Here is a 20,918-nt window from a genome sequence, read left to right as displayed (position 1 = left end):
AATTTTTTTGTCCATATAATGAAAAGCTATGTCCATGTCCAGTTACGCAACATTGAGTGGGACTCTCTGTTTGCCTGATGGGGCTGTGTGGCTTGCAGATCAAGTGTACTCAGTTTAAGTATGGTCTTGAAGAGGGTAGACTGTCTTTGGTTCATTAGAGAACATCTGTTTTGAACCCCTCTGCCTCATCACATCAAATGTCACGTTTGATTGACAGACCTTTCATATGGCAGCATCTGCATTCATTTCCATAATCATTCTGTAGACATACGCCTCAAATTGTGCAGATGATAATGTACAAACAATTAGCTGCAGAGTTAATATGCTTCCAGAAAATTGGTTCAGGTTGAACAGTCTGGAAACAAAACCTTGCTTGTTTAAATGCTTTTGAATTTAGTGCTGCTTATTCATTCTGTTTCTGTACCCAACTTCTACCTAATTTCCTTTTGATTGCTTTTTAGACTCAATCCAAAAGATCACATGCCATTCAAATCCACCTCATTATGAAACAAACATTCTTACTGACTGCGTCATACTGGGGTTTTATCGCTTATGCAATTATGCTATTAAAGAAAAACCTACAATGTGTAGTCATTTATTTTCTCAAACACATTAACAGACCCTGAATTGACCTTTATTGCCAGTTTCCATAATATGTTAGCAAGTTGCTAATTCACAATAAGCTCAGTAGTACCATGTTTTAGAAATGACTTCAAGTTAATTCACTACATTTTACACTAGTGGTTCTCAACCAGGTTCCTGGGTGTTGAGTTAAAATAAAACAAAAGGGAACAATAAAATAAACAGCAAAACAGTTTTTTTGTCTTATTTTAATTCACCCCTCATTAACTTTTTTTTTTCTTCATTGAAGAACCATTGTCCTCACCGTCTAGAAAAACCTGGATATACGTGAGATTTCCTAATTTATAAGTGTGACTTCTAGACCTAGATAAGTCATAAAATATCAAAAATATCACAAAAATCATATTTTGTGCATTCAAGGTATGGGTTTCATCATGATGTACATTTAGTTTGTATATTAACCACAGTTTTCTGGCCTTTTGCACACTTGTGCCTGTGTTGGGGCTGAGAGAAGGTTTTAGAGCGTGTAATCTTGGCCCAAGATGCTAGGTCACTGTACTCTGTGTGTGTGATGAATGGAGCCATGGAGAGAGGACGGCCTCCCAGAATAACACCCGTCATTGGGAGCAATTTAGCCCTCTGGAGGTGGACGGCACACATACAGACTTTACAGTTGCTTTGTAGAGAATGAAAAAGACAGGAAGGGCTTATGAAGGCTTGCTGAGTAGATTTGGAGGCAAGGGCCTACTCTTCTTCTCTTGTTGTTTATGCCACATGTTCATTCTTTCTCCTGTCTGTTCTCTGAAAACAGAACTGAAGTCACAAACATTTACTTTGAGGTTTGGGAGTCTCAGGTGATGGTTCTTTCAGAAAAAACTTAAGGGTGATTCATTTTTCTTTTTTCGGAAATACACCACTGTTCAAAAGTTTGGAATTATTATGTTTTTTTTAAAGATATCTCTTATCCTCACCGTGCAAGGCTGCATTAATTTGATCAAAAATATAGTAAAAATAGCATTATAGTGCTATTTTTATGCATTATAAATATTATTACCATTTAAACTAATCAATTTATTAATGTATTTTAAAATATAATTTATTCCTATGTCATGTCAAAGCAGAATTTTCAGCATCATTACTCCAGTCTTCAGTGGCACGCGATCCTTCAGAAATCATTCTAATATGCTGATTTGCTGTTAAAGAAACATTTCTTCATTATTATCAATGTTTCAAATGGTTGTGCTGCTTAATATTTTGTGAAAATGTTTTCTTTAATGAATAGAAGTTCAAAAGAACAGCATGTATAGTATTTGAAATATAAATCTTTGTAACATTGTAAATGTCTTTACTGTCACTTTTGATCATTATAATGCGTCTTTCCTGAATAAAAGTATTAATGTCTTTAAAACACACACACACACTTCTGAACGGTACTGTATTTTCTCCTATCTCTGCTTAATGTGCAATGAGTTTTACAAATTCATAGTAAGCGATTTGTAGGTTGAATCCTCTGAAAAGTATAAATATTGTGCATGGCTGGTGCTATAAAAACATTGTTCTGTTTGTGCATCCCAACCAGTCCATCACACTAACAATGGTTCAACCTATGGTGTGAGTTTAGGTTGGGACTATCAGTTTAATTTGGGTGTAGTGTAGTTGGCACCACATGTTAACCAAAAATGTTTCCTCTAAACTGCATACATGCACTTCTGATGTTTCTCCTGTACTGAAAAACATTTTAAATCTCAAAATTATGTGGGAAAGAAGCTAGATTTCTTGAATTGCTGCCCATTCAATTTAGCTCTGATTCAACTCTGCACGTCCGTTGACATGAGTGATAGCAACAGTTGGCGACACTGTGTGGGCATGTCTAGAAACTCAAAGTTGAGTCCAACTTTATGCAAATCAGCAACAACTAGATGGGGTGATTAACAATGGGAGTGAAGTGAGTGGAGATTATGTGATACCATAAAAATGATGCAGGAAAACCATATCAGAATTTGGCGATTCATGCATTGATCTTGTTCATTATATGATGCATTTTGCATTGCTGAAGTTTATATACATACATTTTCCCTGCATATTGTTTTTTTAGCAGCAAGAAAATAGAGACCTTGTCATCTTGTTTATACTAGCAAAACATCTAATATAAAGGTTTAAATGTTAGGGCATCCAGAAGCGGGGATGCCTGTTAGTGACCTCGCAACCTCGAGGGACAAAATTGCTGTCAGTGTGAACTAGGCATTAAAACATGCTGTCAACATCTTCACTAAAACCACATGTATTCGAGGCAAATTCCATAACCACAGCACTGGAATTTGCATAACCCATTACTAGCGTTGTTGCTCATGTGTCGTCACGCGCAAGTCTGTGCCTCATCTCTGTCCAATTTTCAGTAGTCAGTATGCTGTTTTGTCAAGGGTTTGTGTTGTTTTTGTTGATTCACACATGGCTGTGTGTGTATATCACATCTCAGAAGGGAGTCTTCACAAACATGCACTCTGTCAGGCTTGAAAATACACCTTATCTTGCTGACTGGGTCTGCAAGGAGCCGGAGTGACTCAGTTAATCATGTTTGCACTGTCGTCATAACTCGACTAAGCAACACAGACATACACACATTTGCACATATACACTATTTGTTTACTTTTTTTTGCGGGGATGCCTGTTAGTGACCTCGCAACCTCGAGGGACAAAATTGCTGTCAGTGTGAACTAGGCATTAAAACATGCTGTCAACATCTTCACTAAAACCACATGTATTCGAGGCAAATTCCATAACCACAGCACTGGAATTTGCATAACCCATTACTAGCGTTGTTGCTCATGTGTCGTCACGCGCAAGTCTGTGCCTCATCTCTGTCCAATTTTCAGTAGTCAGTATGCTGTTTTGTCAAGGGTTTGTGTTGTTTTTGTTGATTCACACATGGCTGTGTGTGTATATCACATCTCAGAAGGGAGTCTTCACAAACATGCACTCTGTCAGGCTTGAAAATACACCTTATCTTGCTGACTGGGTCTGCAAGGAGCCGGAGTGACTCAGTTAATCACGTTTGCACTGTCGTCATAACTCGACTAAGCAACACAGACATACACACATTTGCACATATACACTATTGCACATATTGCATATACACTATTTGTTTACCTTTTTTTTAATTTTTTTTTACTATATACTACTTTACTAGTACTGTTTTTAATTTCTATAAGATGTAAGTACTAGGTAAATGTGTATAGTATGTATTAAAAAATGACTATGAAGTAACACCTAAGAAGTAACATCATTTGGTAATGGGGTTGCAAGAAATGTGTAAATAATGAATTCAAAATAAAAATGTTCAAATAATATTTATTTTGATCTCCTGAGATAGACAGTCAACATTTTCTGAATTTCCCAGGCCCTATTTGTACCCCATTTGTGGAAAGTGCCATTAAATGTTTAAAAATGTTCACATCTTCAATTCCCAAGTAACATAAACAGAAAAGTTTCTGTATAAATGAGTGTGAATCATATGAAATTCTGAATTGAGATGCTAATGTAAGGCGCTCACTCAGGCATGTTACTTCCACATTTCTCACGCCTGAAAACACTATTATTTCCTAATAATTTCTTGGAACATTATTCATCAAAGATGTGAATTTGTGTGACTGTGCGTGTCAGCTTGTGTGTTAGTGTGTGTATTTTTGTAGAGGGCAGTTCCGGACACTCTATCCTGTATTGATCCCTGTCAGGCCCTGGGCTATAAATTCTCTGTTTGTTACAGATAGAATCGATAGGTAATTAGTCTGGGACATAAATGATGGAATCAAACATTGCGCATGTGATCCATGCTGCTTTGATCCAAATGCCCAGGTAATATTAGTGTGTGTGTGTGTGTGTGTGTGTGTGTGTAAGAGAGAGAGAGAAATAGGTTTTAGGCAAGGATATTCCTTTTGTCAAAAGTTTTTATTTGTCTTGAATGTAAACCCCCCCCCCTTTCTTTTCAAAATATTCTTTAAAATATTCCATTGCAATGATGTGTCTTCTTTCTGACATCTGTTTTCATAATTGGTCTTGCATACAATACATTTAACCATACACCATATACAGTATACCATTCAAACATTTGGGGTCCGTAAGATTAAAAAAAATGTTTTTAAAGTCTCTCATGCTTAACAAGACTGCATTTATTTGAAAAAAAGAGCAAAAACAGAAATAATGTGAAATATAATAAAAATTTTAAATGACTTTTATTTTTTAAACATATTTTAATTTGTAATTTATTCCTGTGATGCAAAGCTGAATTTTCAGCATCATTACTTCAGTCTTAATTGTCACATGATCCTTCAGTACATTATTTTTTGTAGAAACCATGATACATTTTTTAGGATTCTTTTATCATTATACAGCATATATTTGAAATAGTAAATACATTTATAATGTTACAAAGATTTCTGTCACCTTTGATCAACTAAATGTGTCTTTGCTAAATAAAAGTATTAATTCCTTTAAAAAAAAAAAAAGTCCCACCAACTCAAACTCTTACTTTGAGTCTTACTGACTCAAAACTTTTGAACAGTAGTGTATATGTGCCGAGTGTCATGACAAAGGCAAAGTGGCTGTGATGCATTTAATTTATGCAGAACCATAAAACAAAAAGCAAAATTTACGTAAAATATTTTGATGCCTTGCAAGGACCGGAATTTCCATCAGGACATGCTTCTTTACTTAAAATTTCTAATTTGCTGCTTTGATCTCTGTTTTGCATACAGGCTGGAAGTCCGACATCTGTGAATGCACCTTGCAGCTTTCCCAGGACTTCAGTGACACCCTCGAACCAGGATATATGCAGGTAGGTTTGCCCTCCGTCAGGCCTGAAGCCTCAGTGTGCTCCTGCATCATGGTCGTGTCCTGAAAGAAAGTAAAAGATCCAGAAAGAGGCAGAGCTGTCAAAATATCAATGGGCCAACACTGCCGTCCAGCTTGGTTCTGGCATTTTATTTTCTAAACCTTCCTCTTGGTTCCTCCCACCTGTCTCCATTTGTTCTCTAATGCATGTTGCATGTCTCTTTATGTCCATTTTCTCTCTTCCCATCTCTGTTTCTGCACCTCTCTTTCTGTCCCATCCCTCTCCTCTCGTATGCAGTTCTAATGACCTCGCTCGGGACCAGAAGTCTTTACAGGCCACTGTAGTGCTGTTGAACTCTAATGGTAAAAGCTCAGCATCTCAGGGTGTCACCATGACCACGCTCTGCCTGGACTCCCCCAACAAACCCAAAAATAGGACCTTGTTTGGCACAGAATGGCTCTCCCTACTCAAACCATCAGTCAACTTGAAACCAGAAGGAGGCAGTCTCAAGTTCTCAAAGTCTCTAAATGACGTGGGACAAAAGATGGACAGCCTATGCAACGGTCTTCACTTTATAGACCGCACGTGTTCGGATGGGGAGCTGGGAGCGGAGAAGGAACAACTCGTGCAAGACGGCCACATCAAAGCCCTCAATGGTCAAGCCAACTCTCCTCCTCCGTTTGCTTCTCAGCCTCCATCCTTCCTCAACAACTATAAATACATCTCCAACCCAGGGCCTGAGCACTGCCTGGCTCCCCCTGTTCCTCCCCATTCAGACCTTCAAAGAAGCTCCAACTTCCTGCGGTTCATCATCCCGTTCACCCGCTCGTCCACCGCAGGAAGCCTGCAGGCATCTGAGATGGGAAGCTACGCTTCAAGGCTGCACATCGGCAAGTCATCCAGCGCCATGCTGAACGTCAGCGAGTCCTGCTGTATGGAAGAGATGGGAGACGACGAGGTGTTCGAGGAGAACTCGTCCCGCTGGAAGCTGAAGACTGAGGGCTTGCGGGCTCCTCTTTGCTCCCTTGAGGAGGACAGCGACCTGGATCAATGCTGCTCTCCGCTGTCTGAGAAAAATGGGCCATTGTCGCCCTACTCCCTCTCGGGGGACTGCTGCAGGTTGGTGGGACTTACTCACTCCTGCCCAGCTCCTCTTACCTATGGGCTCCACCTCTAGAGTGATTCATCCTCATAGTCCCACTACAGCCCTCACCTGGATGTTCATTTCCTACAAGTCCCTGTTTGTCCTTCCTGATAGAGGCCTGCTAGTGCTGTGATAGTTTCTCGTCCTCTTGTAATGGTGGGCGATAAAAATGAAAATGTTAATGTATTGGTGGAATAGATCTGCTACGCTGCTGCTGCTGTTGGTTATTGCTGTTGTAGATTATTGCTCCTGCTGCAAAGCAAAGCAAGTACAGGAACTTGCTACTTCCAATACATATACAGATACTGTGCTGTGAGTATTTAAGGGACATACTGCTGCTGCACATGTAGCATATATAATAACCCATAGCAGATCTATACAGGTGGAGCTGGGGAAGATGGAGAGTTTCCGAGTAACTAGTGGATGCTAACCAGCCATGTAAATGTAAAGCAGCATGCTTATTGGCTGCGTATGCAACATGAACCAGTCAGCTTGTGCCATGTAGTTTAACACTGTGGATATCATCAGTTTGCATTAACAACCCATCAGCCTGCGCCATCTAGAGTTTAATGACAGAACTTGGCATTTATGAGTGTTAAAGATCCACCGTGTGGAAGAGGGATGTGTCTGACCTTCTGTGTGGGATGTGATGCATATTGCATCGCAATGCTGTCATGGACAGTCCAAGTAGATTTACTTGGAGAGATCCAGACGATGTTTATGGTAGCTTCTTGATTGATGTAGTTTAGCCATATTGAATGAGGTAGAATGAAGATTGAGATCTGATTACAGTTTTGGTTGTGGCTCTCTGGCTTTGCGATTTGAGACCAGGCAAAATAACCGTTATCAATATTCATCTACAGGGCCACACGGATGCGTCAGGAAACAATTAGCGTAACTTATGAGGTATGTAATTGACTTAGAGCTGCGGCCTGCCGGCATCAAACTAAATAACTCTTGAAGAAAAACTGCTTTTCAGCTCCAAGTACTATTTGGTTGTTACAAATTCTTTCCAGCATCTCAGATTTAGGGTAGTAGCTTTCAGGTGAACTCCCCTCTGGCTTATATAGAAAAAGAGTATGGCTGCGTCCAAAATCGCATGCCATGACTAGGTACTACACTGGATGAGGAACAAATTTTGTGACCGCTACAAAATTGTTCTATATAGTGTGAATGTGTAGTATAAATGTAATCCAGACGCACTACGTTTGTCTTTGTCATGTGACCTAACAGCGTCAGTTGTGTCACTTTACTGCCATTCACAAATCCTCTCCCGTGGCCTCATGGGGGAATAAAGTATCCTTTGCATTGACAATTCAGAATTTAGCTGGAAGTAGTAATCCATCCGGGTACTTTTTGCCTACTGTAGTATGAATACTGTGAATTCGGAATACTACTCTTTTCATGTACAGTTTTTTTAGCCAGCTGTATAGTAGGGATTCATATTCGGATGCAGCTTATGTTTGTTTGTAAAGTGGCTACATCCAACAAGCTTTTTGAGAAGATCTGCTTATCTCTAAGCTAAAGTCATTGCTTAACACTTTACCTGAGCTTCACAAGACTTCTTCAGTTTTTTTATTGTGTACGTCTTAAGGGTGAGAGGAGGTTTCTTCCCACATGTATTACCACTCTTACGCAGTGCTGTGAAAACACATGTGCTCTTAAAATAGCTGACATTTAGAGATCAGCCAGCAAGACTTATTGGTTTAAACCAGAGCTGAAATGCCCAGGCTTGGAGATATGCCACAAAGCATGCTCAGGTGTCTTGAGGTGTGACCCATGGCAAGGATTCATTTTTATGTGAGAGGAACATCACATGTACTGGTGCATTTAAATGTTTTAACTGCATCTGAATATTTTAGTTTATGAGGGATCTATTCATGGAATAATATAGGAATTATTCATATGTTTCTGTCTGCTCATAATTATGTGCTCAGTCACATCTGCAGTTATATTTTCAAGAGAACGTTCTCAAACGACAGTGAAAATGTTTTATGCTTCAGCTCTTTAGAAAACCATTTATGAACAGGTGCTTGAAAGAACCAATACAATGATCTGAGGAACATACAATATAATATGCTAATTGGTATGTTTTATTTGTTAAAGAGGTGGTTCACTGGTTTTTTCTAGGCTTGATTGTGTTTATGGTGTGCAGTCTAACATGTGTTAATGCTTCGTTTTTTTTAAAAACGCATTGTTTTTCACATAATTTACCTTCATTCCACACCGCTCTGTCCCTTCTCTGAGAAACATGCTGATCATTTTCTTCTTTTATGAAGCCCCTCCCTCAGAAATAGGTGATGGGCTCTGATTGGTTAGCTAACCCAGTGTGTTGTGATTGGCTCAACCACCTCTAGTGCGCGTCTAAGCGTCCCGCCCCTCACCTCAGCTGCATGTGTTCTGGTTGTATTGTAAACAACGGCATCGTTAATATCGCTTATCAGTTTGAGCCCGATTGAGATTATATTATTGATCAGATGATATTATTGAAGAGGATCGTGCAGAACCTGTGCAAGCACGGCTTTTAATGGTAGGCCTATGTTTTTTGTTTGTTGTTGTCTCTGAATGTTTTTAATGAATGGATTTTATAATAATACAAATAGCAATGTGTAACATGTTACTTATATATAAATACATTCATGAATGTTTTCAATGAATGTATTTTATAATAATACAAATAGCAATGTGTAACATTTTACCATATTTAGTGCAACACTTTTATTTGTTCTCCACAAAATAGTTTGGATTTCTAAAATTATTGTGCACTGAATTTTCTAGAATAACTTTTGCTGCCGAATTATCCACTAACCTAGTTTATGATAAATTTTTGTCATAGATTATAAATATACATAGGCCTATATTTTTTCATATTTGTTTATTTTATTTTTCTTTATAATGTAGTAGTCTGTATCTAGTAGATTGTGAAAGAATGATTATCAGTTCCACACACAGAGATATATAAATTCTACATTTATTTAAGTGAGGGAAAAAAACTTCACTGGTATCGGATCGGTATCGGTATCGGGGGAGAAAAAGGCGGATCGGAGCATCCCTAATTGTATCAGTTCATTGTTGGAGCTGAGCTGAATGAGAGAGAGAGAGAGAGAGAGAGAGAGAGAGAGAGAGAGAGAGAGATGCAGAGCGTGTGCAGAGCAGGGGGACGCGAGGAAAAGGATCAAGAACCGCTGCTTTAGAACATTGATTTTGAAACTTGTGAATCCATTTGAATCGTTAGAAGACAGAATCGCGATTCATATATGAATAGATTTTTACGTGCACCTCTAGTTTTCTCTTCCTCTTCTCTAAAGCAGCTCAGCATGGCCTCGCCCCCTTTGTTGCCTTTTCCTAAGGACAGGGTTTATCTGGGTTTGTGTCGTCACAAACCCGGGAAGTAACTTGTTGAAGTCCCTACCAGCCGTTTTTGTAGGCATTAAACTGCCAGAATTTTAAAAGACTCTTTTCAATCTCCGTTTGCATTGAACTTTCAGCTTCGTAACTTTGCAGATATTGTTTATGCTCAAACAGCAACATTACACACTAACTAACGTTAAATTAGAGAAATCGCAATGAACCACCCCTTTAATGTCTCGAGTCAATTCAAAAATTCATTGTTTGTACCCAAAATGTTCAGTGAAGGGTTAGGGTATTAAAATGCGCTAGTCAAAATATATATAGAAGATGTATTGGAAATATTGGTGCTTATAAATTAAAATAAGTATATATTATTTTTCCTTATGTTAATTTAGTGAAAACAGAATGGAAAATGTTTCTTTTTTTTAAACTACATTTTGCACTTTTTTTTTTACTTGTTTTAAACATTTGAATCCATGTCACAAGAAATACAATCATATTTATTGAGTATCATAGAATTACAGTAGTGTATTTACTTTAATACAGTGCTATGAAGAGTGAATGCTTGTCTAATGAAATCATTTGACTATTCCAGAACAGCAGGTCAATGAGCAATTGTGAAACCTTGTGAAAAGGCTGGATATAATGTCTTAAATGTGGTAATTGGATTGAGTCTTTCTATTTTAATGTAATCTGTCTAGCTTTATGTGATTGTCTTAATATATTCTGATTAAAATAGAAAGGAAGTGAAAGAGGGAAATGAATCTGGCCTTTGTAGTCAAGAAAAATATGAGCAATCATAAACAAAAGGAGTCCATTAAAGCAATGTCCCATAAAGCACTCACGGACGTTATTACACACTGTGCTCAGACGGGTGTAAGATGATGGAGATGTGACAGGCTTCGTTTTTCTCTTTCTCTGTGCTGTTTCTTGCTCTAATCTTGTAGAGCCTTGACTGGATCATGCGTGTCTGAAAATAGTCATTATCCTGGTCATTCAGTCTGAAAAGCCTCCTCTGGACGCTGACACTGAAGCAATCTTCCCTCTCATTTGTGCCCCGGCAGCTAGTTAACATTTAGAGGGCCCGTATCGTGGAGGATATTATTGGTACATCCATTACAACGTCTAAACCGTGTGCTGCGACCATAATGTCATTTGTTGTATGCTGTTGTTCTGTCAGCACGTGTATACATCACAGATTAAATGTATGGTTGTCTAACTACAATTTTTCCTCATAACATTCCTCTGGCAAGTACTGTTGTTTGAAATGTTTGAAAAGTCACAGTCAAATCTCTCGCCTCTGAAGAATGTACATTTTCCACATTTGGCAGATGGTTTTATTTAAAGCGACTTCAAACTGTGCATTTTTATCATATTATGTTTCCTGGGAATCAAACTCATCACAATGACATTGCACTTTGAGATCTGCATGCATGGAAATTGAGCTCCCCATTGTGTTTGTTTCAAATCCACCAGCAGCCATGCAATGAATAATACACAAATTATTCTGAAAACAGAAAAATGTGTATAGAGTAAATATTCTGTAAAATATGTTCATTTAATTTCCACAGTTTTGTTTGTGTCTCACTGCATCTCATTTATTGCTGTAAAATGATAAAATGGTCCTTATAGTATTTATTTTTATGTAGTTTTTGGTCCTGTGTAGGGTTGCAGGGATGTCAAAGCCAAATGTTATTTTATTTTATTAAATTTTTTTCCTGAATATTATATTATACATGGTTTTGGCCATTGAAAATTGAGTTGATCTCTATTTTGTAATGATGTCTCTCCCAAATTGCTAGTCCTGTGTTGTTCTCTAAAGAGCACCAGTGAGATGTGAACTCATCTGTGATTCACTTTGAACTGACGCTTGCCTCAGCGGAACGATGGCTCTGACATCCTCCTAATATGAATGTTGACATTTGTCACACAGTTGTTTGTACGTGTTGCTTTCCCAGATGACCTCTAAGCTTATTAAACACTGGCTGAGTCAGAAATTAAATTCATGTGCATAAATGCCCACGAGTGGTAGAGAGAGAAGAGAATAAAAAAATAACATCTCATTTATTTCTTAGCAATGAAATTACATGGAGAATAAATTGAGCTTTCAGCTTAGATCCTGCTCTGTCTCTGTCTCCGTCTCTATCTCTTATCTCCCCCTGGACACTCTACAAATCCAGCCATCCTTCCAGTAACAAACAGCTTTTCCGTTTTCCCCTGCTTGTGTGATTTAAAGTTTAACAGTTGGATGCCTCTATAGGTTCTGTTGAAGTTTCTGTTGGGAATTACTTTCCATGAATCCTTCAGGAAAGGGAAATGTTAGATTTATGTGTATATTGCGGCACTGATCTGAACATGGTGAACACAGAAACTGTGTTTCCATCCTAACTACTGGCTTCTGTTTTAGCCAGTTTATAGTGTCCGCTTTATAATCAATCACTTTGAAAGTTAATTTTTTTGGTGATTATGGTTTATTCAAAACTTGAAAATCCTAACAGCAAGTATTAAGAATCAGTTGCGATTACAGCTGCATTATGAGATTAACAGTATTATAGGATTCCAGTGATATAAGTGTGTGGTGGTTCATGTTGCTCTGCAGTGGTTTTAGGAGGATGACCGAGTGTTTCTCCCTCTCTCTCCGTAAATAAACTGTAGGATTTGTCACTGTGAGGGGGATGATGAGAGTCCGCTGATAACACCCTGTCACTGCACTGGGAGTTTGCGGTTTGTCCATCAGGCCTGCCTGCAACAGTGGATCAAGAGCTCAGACACACGCTGCTGCGAGCTCTGCAAGTACAACTTCATCATGGAGACCAAGCTCAAACCACTCCGTAAGGTAACGTTACATACATGTATACACAATCAGATGGAAAAATGTTGAGGTTTACCTACTCATACCGAACATCTTTAAAAAGCACACTATAAAAAGCCTTATGTGAAGTGTTAAAACATGCCCTTATAAAACAGACACTGGATTGAATTACATTCAGAAAACATATAGTAAAACAAGCCATACCTAGCATGGTCGAGATTGTTTAATGATGATATATATGTGCATATTTTTTTTACGTATCAGCCAGCTTTGTATATTTGTGTGTGCTTATTTCTCCTATTTTTTACATCACCTTTGCCATCATCTAACTCTTACTTAGTTAATCTTTAAAAACACTAATAATTTCCTGTCCTTTGAGATGATTAAAAACAAGTTAGTCCATAAAGCCTGCAGGAGGTTTTGATTATTAATTGTGTTATAATGAATTATTTTTGAGTGACGTGTATAAGATGAAAGTCCAGCCACTTCAGTGTTTAGTCTTTGTTCACTGCTTCCTCTTTTAATTACATTTCTGATGGTGTGTGTCTCAAATGGGGTTTAAAATAGGGCATATCTAGGACAGCCTTTATGTCACCATAGAGATTGTGCTTGAGCAGACTTCCTCCGAGAGAGAGAGAGAGAGAGAGAGAGAGAGAGAGAGAGAGAGATTTCAAGGTGTCTGCAAGATGAACTGAGATGCAAAAACGGTCGGTGTGACAGACTGACTGATAACCAGTATACTCTGCTGGTTGGATTCATTCAGTTTGTGTTATCATCACTGGCTGTAAAATGATATTTGAGACAGTGTTCTGTTGAATAGGTTATGAATTTGTGTTGGCAGGTGTTACTCGTGTTAACAAATAACAACATCAGCATCCTTCCAGAAGAAAGAGTGCAGATCAAATCTCATCTAAAATTAAATTTGAATGACACCCATAGACACTAAAGGGGAAACAAGAAATTCGGATTAGTGCTTGACTGATGTGGGTTTTTTGACTATTCTTTGTCAGTATAATGTTTTCATGGTAAAAAGGGTGGTTTGATGTGGATTTTGGGTCATAGCTTAATAGAGAGACCTGCACTTAATGGCTAAAAGAGATCCAGAGATCACTCTCACTAAGACGCATGAAATATTTATTAAGCAGAAAGGCCAGGTCACCAATTTTGTTTGTACTGCACTCTGAAGAATGTTGACTATTATATTGATTATAGTCATCAAAGTTTTTTTTACAACAACATTTAAAGATCAAATGTGTTGGGAATAATTTCTGTATGTCTTTGTAATATCTGTGTCTGCAGTGGGAGAAGCTTCAGATGACCGCCAGTGAGAGGAGGAAGATCATGTGCTCAGTCACTTTTCACGTCATCGCCATCACATGCGTCGTCTGGTCGCTCTACGTCCTCATTGACCGCACAGCAGAGGAGATCAAACAAGGTTAGCCCTGCCCTGCCCTGCCCTCCCCTTCCCCAGCCAGTTTAGCACTACCTCCACCTCTTCCTCATCCAGCTCTGTCTGCCTGCTTCCCTCCAGCCCCATGCCCCTCCGTACCATCCCACAGTCCTTACGTTCCCTCTGGATTGTTCTGTTGTTTATGGAACGATCACATTCCTCCTACTGACAGCGATGCATATCTTGATGTATTTATTACCTCCACATGGGTATATGGATATGGGTGATTTAAGATGGGTGTCTCATTTTAAGGATGTGAGAGTTGGTACGCACAGTGTGCCGTCCTCAGGCGACATGTTCAGACCGACCACAGTTCATTCACGGATACATATTACACACACAGCTGGAAAGCTATAATCTAATTGGCTGACTTTACACAACTTTTGATGTGCACTTCCCCACTATACAGTATGCAAAGAGCAACACATTAACGATTTTATCAAATGTTATGCATCCCAAGAAAATTGTTCTTTGTAGTTAAATTACTAAATTTAACAAAATTTGTATAGTGTCATTGGTTAAATAGCATATAGGTCAAAGGGCAGTGATGAGATGGCAGATGTAGTACGTTTCATTTTTATACTATGCATCTGTATAATAAAAAACACTTCTTTGGTATATACTCTACAAATATATTGGATTTTAGACACAACAAGCGCCTTAATTTAGAATTAAATAATAGGCACTTAGTAGTAGGTAAACTAAATTTCTTCGAGCAAAAATGTATTATTGGCTTTGTGTTCTGTGTTTGTGTATTGTTGTTATACAGTCTCAGATTTACCAGTTCCTAAAGGCCCAGACACATTAAACTGACATCAAAGAAACCCGACTGTGGTGTCTTCTCATGTCGCTTTCTAAACCAGAAAAGTTGCGCTTGAGGACATTGCAAAAACTAAAGCCAACTAGCACATAATTATGCATCTGCGTGAAGGGAAATAACTCTCCATACCAGCAGATGGCAGTAGTCTGTGTTCTGCATTTAAAAAGGGAAACCAGAATAGCTAGGACTGCGGTTAAACAAACCCTAAACAAAGCCTTTTTTTAAGTTTAGTGATTGCTTGCTTTCGTCACTACTGTTTTTCTTCTCGTGCACTGGTTCGCCTAGGTGAACAGCCAATTAGAGTGATCTCTCTTACTCTGCAGCCGTTTTTTAACAAAGCCACTAATAGGGGACCGACTAGGAAAACACCATAGAAGCTATGCTGACAGACTCTCAGTGACAGCCCAACATTTGTGTAGCATCCTTAACTGCAGCTGGCCACTTTACATGTCAAACAGATGGTCTCGTCCTATCTAAAAGGTGTGGTCACATTAGTGAAACTTTGGTGAAGTTTCACAGGCAAAGAAGGTCCATTGCCAATAATATAGTGATGCATAAGCCACTGCTTTCTCACTTCCAAACCAATCAGCTCTATCCACCTTATTTTTCCCATAAGATCGGGCACGACCATTTGTAAATTTGGCTTCCGGTGTCATTGGCTTCCAGCTATTTTTAGCTGTACAAAACAACTTGTTTTGCTGCTTGATGTTGGAAACTGGTGTCTTACCCTATTATTTTAATGTATTTATCACACTGGTTTGTAGTGCAAACAGTTTTACCATTTACTGCACGTTGGTATTCTTCTTGTTATTTCCCCACAGCTGCTAATGAACCAAATGTCTTGCACATTCACAGAAAACAGCTTACTTCCGCATTGAAAAATAAGGTGGATATTGGCCAACAAAGTGAAAACCATGTTCAAAATTCAGCAAAACTGAATTCAATACGAAATTTCTCCCGGCTACATTTTTCGCCCCATGCATCCCTCGTGCAAAATTCTTAATCATGCTGACTCCAATTGTACAAAGGTAAATATAACAGCTTACTAAGTTAGTTGTTCTTGGCTGGAAAAAAAGGTTTTTCATACCAAAAATGGTAATTGTAATGATAACTATATTACTGTCCACGTCAACAGACGATAACGTACAGCATGTGCTGCAGTTTTGTCATCTACCACTTTAAATGCTAATTTAAAAGCTCTTTAAATTCTGGTGGATTCTGATTGGCTGTCAATGTTTTTATTGTTCAAAAGCTGGATAAAAAAACGTTCTGAAAGTGATTCCAATGATATCGTTCTTCTGTGTCATTATTTTTATATTGGTGGTGTGGACCAGTGTTGTCAACATTATTTCAACAAAGGGGACCCTCAACGGAGGGAAAAACCACTGAAAAAAAAAAACACGAATAGGCTAGTTTTGAATAGCAATTGGCTGGTTTTGTTTCACAGACCTGGCAACCCTGATGTGCATTTCCCTATTCTCACAGAATTCAAATGATTGTTAAAACTTTATCGTCCTTGGTGTGAACGGGCCTTAAGCTATGCAGGACTAGTACGCTAATGGTAGAGTTGATTTACTCACAGATCATCTCTCAAACTCCACCTAATCAATACCATTAGGGAGCTGTGGATCGCAGGGACCGGATGCGTTTCGGAGAATATGACAGCAATGGGTTTTATTTCTGTAACGGATTTGAGCTGGGGTGCAGGTGTTTGTGTGCTTGACTAAAACACACCATCCCTTTTACCACACTCTAGAGGACTTTTAACACTGACCTGTACGCTGATGGGCGTCTGACAGCAGGCTCTTTACTGATTTGCTCCTAACATTAAGAGCCCATTCACACGTGCCTCATTGTACAAGAACTGTAGCTTTGAAGGAGATCTTTGATCACTGTTACCATGGTTACACCATTGACTTTTCTTCATCTTGCATGGTAAGGCTTGAGCAGAGTCAGAGGCCTGTCAAGCGCAGTGCATGTACACAAACCTGAATGTGTCCATTCCTCATCTCACGCCAAATCGTTCCAGCAGCTATCTTAAGATATGATTTCCACCCACCTGCACCCCTGACCCTCCATCCCTTTCAGTGGCTTCATCTTTTGCCAATAGTGAAATAGTAACAAACTCTTTTTAACCATGCAGCGGGGAGAATACCAGGTAAACGCTTTTACATTTACCATTCTTTCCTCCTAACTCTTTCCTCTAACTGTAATGATTTCTTTGAAGGTCCCTCTCTTCCTCCCCCGGCTACATTAGCCGTCTCTAGCATGACTGTTGCAACGTGAATAAAGGCAATAATGCTTCACAGCCAGAACGCGCTCTGAACGCAGTGTGCCCGGCTGCCCCATACTGTCGGTTGTGAATGTGCCGGACAAAGGCAATTTCAGGCTTGATGGCCACTTATCACAGCCTGACTTTTTTTCTTAAATCTATTTTCTGGATATATTCAGGCACAAAAGATTAAAGAGAAAGCAACTGCAAAGGTTATTTGTGGAACAAAGAGGCACGCGCTGCATTTTAATGGACTGTGGCGTGTTTTTATCGAATTCGAAAATGGCGTAAAACTGTATCAAACTGCTCTCCTGATATTGCTCATGTGTAGGTGTAATGAATGAGATGGACCCATCAAACCGGTCCTTTGTATATAATTAGGTTGATTGTATCACGCAAGATATTGATTAAAAAGGCCACTTTCATCATAAGAAAAGCACATGGGCTTGCAAAAATGCAAAAGACTGTCCTGTTTGTGCAGCACTAACATCATTCTCTGCCTTTTGATAATGACGTCAGGTGGACTAAAGCTGCACCCCGGCCTGACTTACGGAGCCTCCGAAAGCAGTACAGTATTCCATGTCCAAGACCTTGTGCTTGAACAGACCGTAGCATTTAGAGACTTAGCACATGGCAATTCCCTCACACTTGATTCTTTGCTGACATTTCGAAAGCCCTGTTCCAAATAGGAAAGCAACTGTAAACAACTCAAAGGTTGACTGAATTTAATACCAATAAAGACGGACAGAGACACACCTGAAATTTCTTTGCTCCTGGTCTCGCTTTCTCAGCCATTTCTAATGATTTTAGTCAAATGGTCAAGGGTGAAAATGCTGTATATGCATTCTGAAGCATAGCCCTGTGTCCATTGCTGGCTCTTTAGAAGCTTGGGTGGGATATCAGGACTCCAGTCGCCTGTCTTTGCATCCCCGCTCCTGTGTTTGCCCCGGTGTTGTGCTTGATGTAGGTTTTAGATCTTGTGTTGTATTCCAGAAGCACTTCGTATACATATAGATTTTATGGAATATTGTTGCAGGGCAATGTATTACTGCAGTCTTGCTTTAGGATTACTGCATATGGGTCAATGACATGAGGCTCTTCTTTTGGTCCGGGTCCATTAATGTATTTACCGTAATAATAAACTGCAATTAATATATTCAAACACCTGTATAGTATATACCTCTTCTACGATGGAACCGTCCTAAAAAATGAGGACAATCCTTAATAAAGCAATTGTCTTGAAAAGAAAACCTTAAGTGGTTTGTCTGTAGTTTTAAGTAGTTTCTTAGGGGGCAAGAGTCAACAAAATGACTTTGCAGCTTATTACTTTTTGAAGAACTACCAAATCAAAGTTGTGTAATGTGATCCAACAAACACAACATGTGCTGTAACCAACATGCTGGGGGAAAAAAAAAAGGGTTATACAATCTTTTTATGATGAGCAAGGTTTTTATATCATGTGGTTTGGCTCCCCAAAAACTAAAAAAAAAAAAGTTACATACATATGTATATATAGCGCTGTCAAAACGATTAATCGCATCCTATATACATATACATATATATATATATATATATTATATAAATGTGTATGTATGTATGTATGTGTGTATATATATATACTCTTATTTTTCCTATTTTTGTAACTTTAATTTGATCATTTTTGTTCATTTGTTTATTCAAATGTATATTATTAACTGTAAGGAACATTTCAGTTTTTTGTTTTTACCTGGCAGTTACACCACATTACATTTTTAGTCATTAAATTGAAACGTTTCTTGAAAATATGAAGTTTTTCAAAATCATATGAAACCAGCATGCATACAAAGAGCCCATTTGTAAGAACTTGGAACATGTTGTTTTTTTTTTTTAAACCAAAAGACTTTTCCTTTTTGTTACCACGAACATTAGGTTTGTTGTTGACCCTTATGTTTGATCCTGGACTGTAAACTGATGCTCACGTTACAATGTGAAATAAGCACTTCTAATGTGTGTGACGTACTATATATATATATAGATAGATAGATAGATAGATAGATAGATATACTCTTATTTTTCCTTTTTTTGTATTTTTGTAACTTTAATTTGATCATTTTTGTTCATTTGTTTATTCAAATGTATATTATGAACTGTAAGGAAAATTTAAGTTTTTAGTTTTTACCTGGCAGTTACACCACATTACATTTTTAGTCATTAAATTGAAACGTTTCTTGAAAGTATGAAGTTTTTCAAAATCATATGAAACCAGCATGCATACAAAGAGCCCATTTGTAAGAACTTGAAACATGTTTTTTTTTTTTTTTTTAAACCAAAATACTTTTCCTTTTTGTTACCATGAACATTAGGTTTGTTGTTGACCCCTTTAGTAAATCAGGCCTTAAAGTGTATGTTGCGAATGTAAAGAATTCAAATGTCTCCCTGAAGGAAATGTACTTCAGTGTAGCACCATACAAGCTTTGCAATGAATCAGTCATGAATTCTGTGTGTGAAAGAGATTTACCTTCATTATGAATTTTACCTTTTACCATTCTAAATCCAAGATTTTTTTCTGTTATTTTACAAAATGGATTATTAAAGATCTGCCATTGCTTCTGAGTTGATTTTAAACCACTTGAATAACAGGAATGAGGTTTTAGCAATGATGAAATGATGAATCTGCTTGTTTGCTCAGATTTTGAAAACCATTATAGCAAATTTCCCATGGGTGTAATTTCAGGTTTGTATGTATTCGGTAATATTGTTTAGCATTTCAATGGCTTTAAATGTTGGGAAATAGCCATGTTAGTTTTGGCCTTCATTCTAATGTGTATTGACCTGGATACGACTTTAATTGACGTCCCCAGCAATGATCATTTTTATGGGCTGTGCTTCTTATAAACTATTGTGAATTCATCTTTTTTATGCTCTGATATGTTCAAAAGGTACAGGATAATTCTGCCATCTAGAGCTACAGCACAGAGAATGCACATTCATCATTTTTTAACCTCTTCTGACTGGCTTTGTGCCCTTTGACCAATAAAAGATGCTCAATGTTCAGTTTGCTAATGGCATAGCTTTTGTATTCCTTATCAAGTCAACGACTTACGTTGAGTCTGTCTGTATGCGACCAAGCATATTCTTTGGATAACGTCACAATGTATGCACTACAACAATGCATTAATGCAACCCCCGCAGGCTTTGAGAACATCCAAATGAAGCCTTTTTTGTTGTTGGAGATATGAAGATGCGTGGAATACATTCTGTGTGTGAAAGAGATTTACCTTCATTATGAATTTTACCTTTTACCATTCTAAATCCAAGATTTTTTTCTGTTCTTTTATAAAATGGATTATTAAAGATCTGCCATTGCTTCTGAGTTGATTTTAAACCACTTGAATAACAGGAATGAGGTTTTAGCAATGATGAAATGATGAATCTGCTTGTTTGCTCAGATTTTGAAAACCATTATAGCAAATTTCCCATGGGTGTAATTTCAGGTTTGTATGTATTCGGTAATATTGTTTAGCATTTCAATGGCTTTAAATGTTGGGAAATAGCCATGTTAGTTTTGGCCTTCATTCTAATGTGTATTGACCTGGATACGACTTTAATTGACGTCCCCAGCAATGATCATTTTTATGGGCTGTGCTTCTTATAAACTATTGTGAATTCATCTTTTTCAT

General features: G+C 38.1%; 1 protein-coding gene across 2 annotated transcripts in view; it reads left to right on the top strand.

Moving 5' to 3' along the window:
• LOC107582508 (uncharacterized) overlaps positions 1 to 18,676 on the top strand; it is a 100,193-nt gene extending 81,517 nt beyond the window's left edge. For both annotated transcript variants that reach the window (XM_016268388.1, XM_016268389.1), the window contains exons 4-9: positions 5,334 to 5,413; positions 5,708 to 6,529; positions 12,561 to 12,741; positions 14,017 to 14,152; positions 17,131 to 17,145; positions 17,779 to 18,676. In XM_016268388.1, coding sequence (XP_016123874.1) covers positions 5,334 to 5,413; positions 5,708 to 6,529; positions 12,561 to 12,741; positions 14,017 to 14,152; positions 17,131 to 17,145; positions 17,779 to 17,948 — 1,404 coding nt within the window. In that variant the 3' untranslated portion in view covers positions 17,949 to 18,676. The remainder of the gene's footprint in view (positions 1 to 5,333; positions 5,414 to 5,707; positions 6,530 to 12,560; positions 12,742 to 14,016; positions 14,153 to 17,130; positions 17,146 to 17,778) is intronic.
• The last annotated feature ends 2,242 nt before the right edge of the window (positions 18,677 to 20,918 follow it).

The sequence above is a fragment of the Sinocyclocheilus grahami genome, unplaced genomic scaffold, assembly GCF_001515645.1.
Source record: "Sinocyclocheilus grahami isolate Dianchi unplaced genomic scaffold, SAMN03320097.WGS_v1.1 scaffold45.1, whole genome shotgun sequence".
In the NCBI taxonomy this organism is placed as follows: Eukaryota; Metazoa; Chordata; class Actinopteri; order Cypriniformes; family Cyprinidae; genus Sinocyclocheilus; species Sinocyclocheilus grahami.
This window is presented reverse-complemented; position numbering and strand designations above follow the sequence as displayed.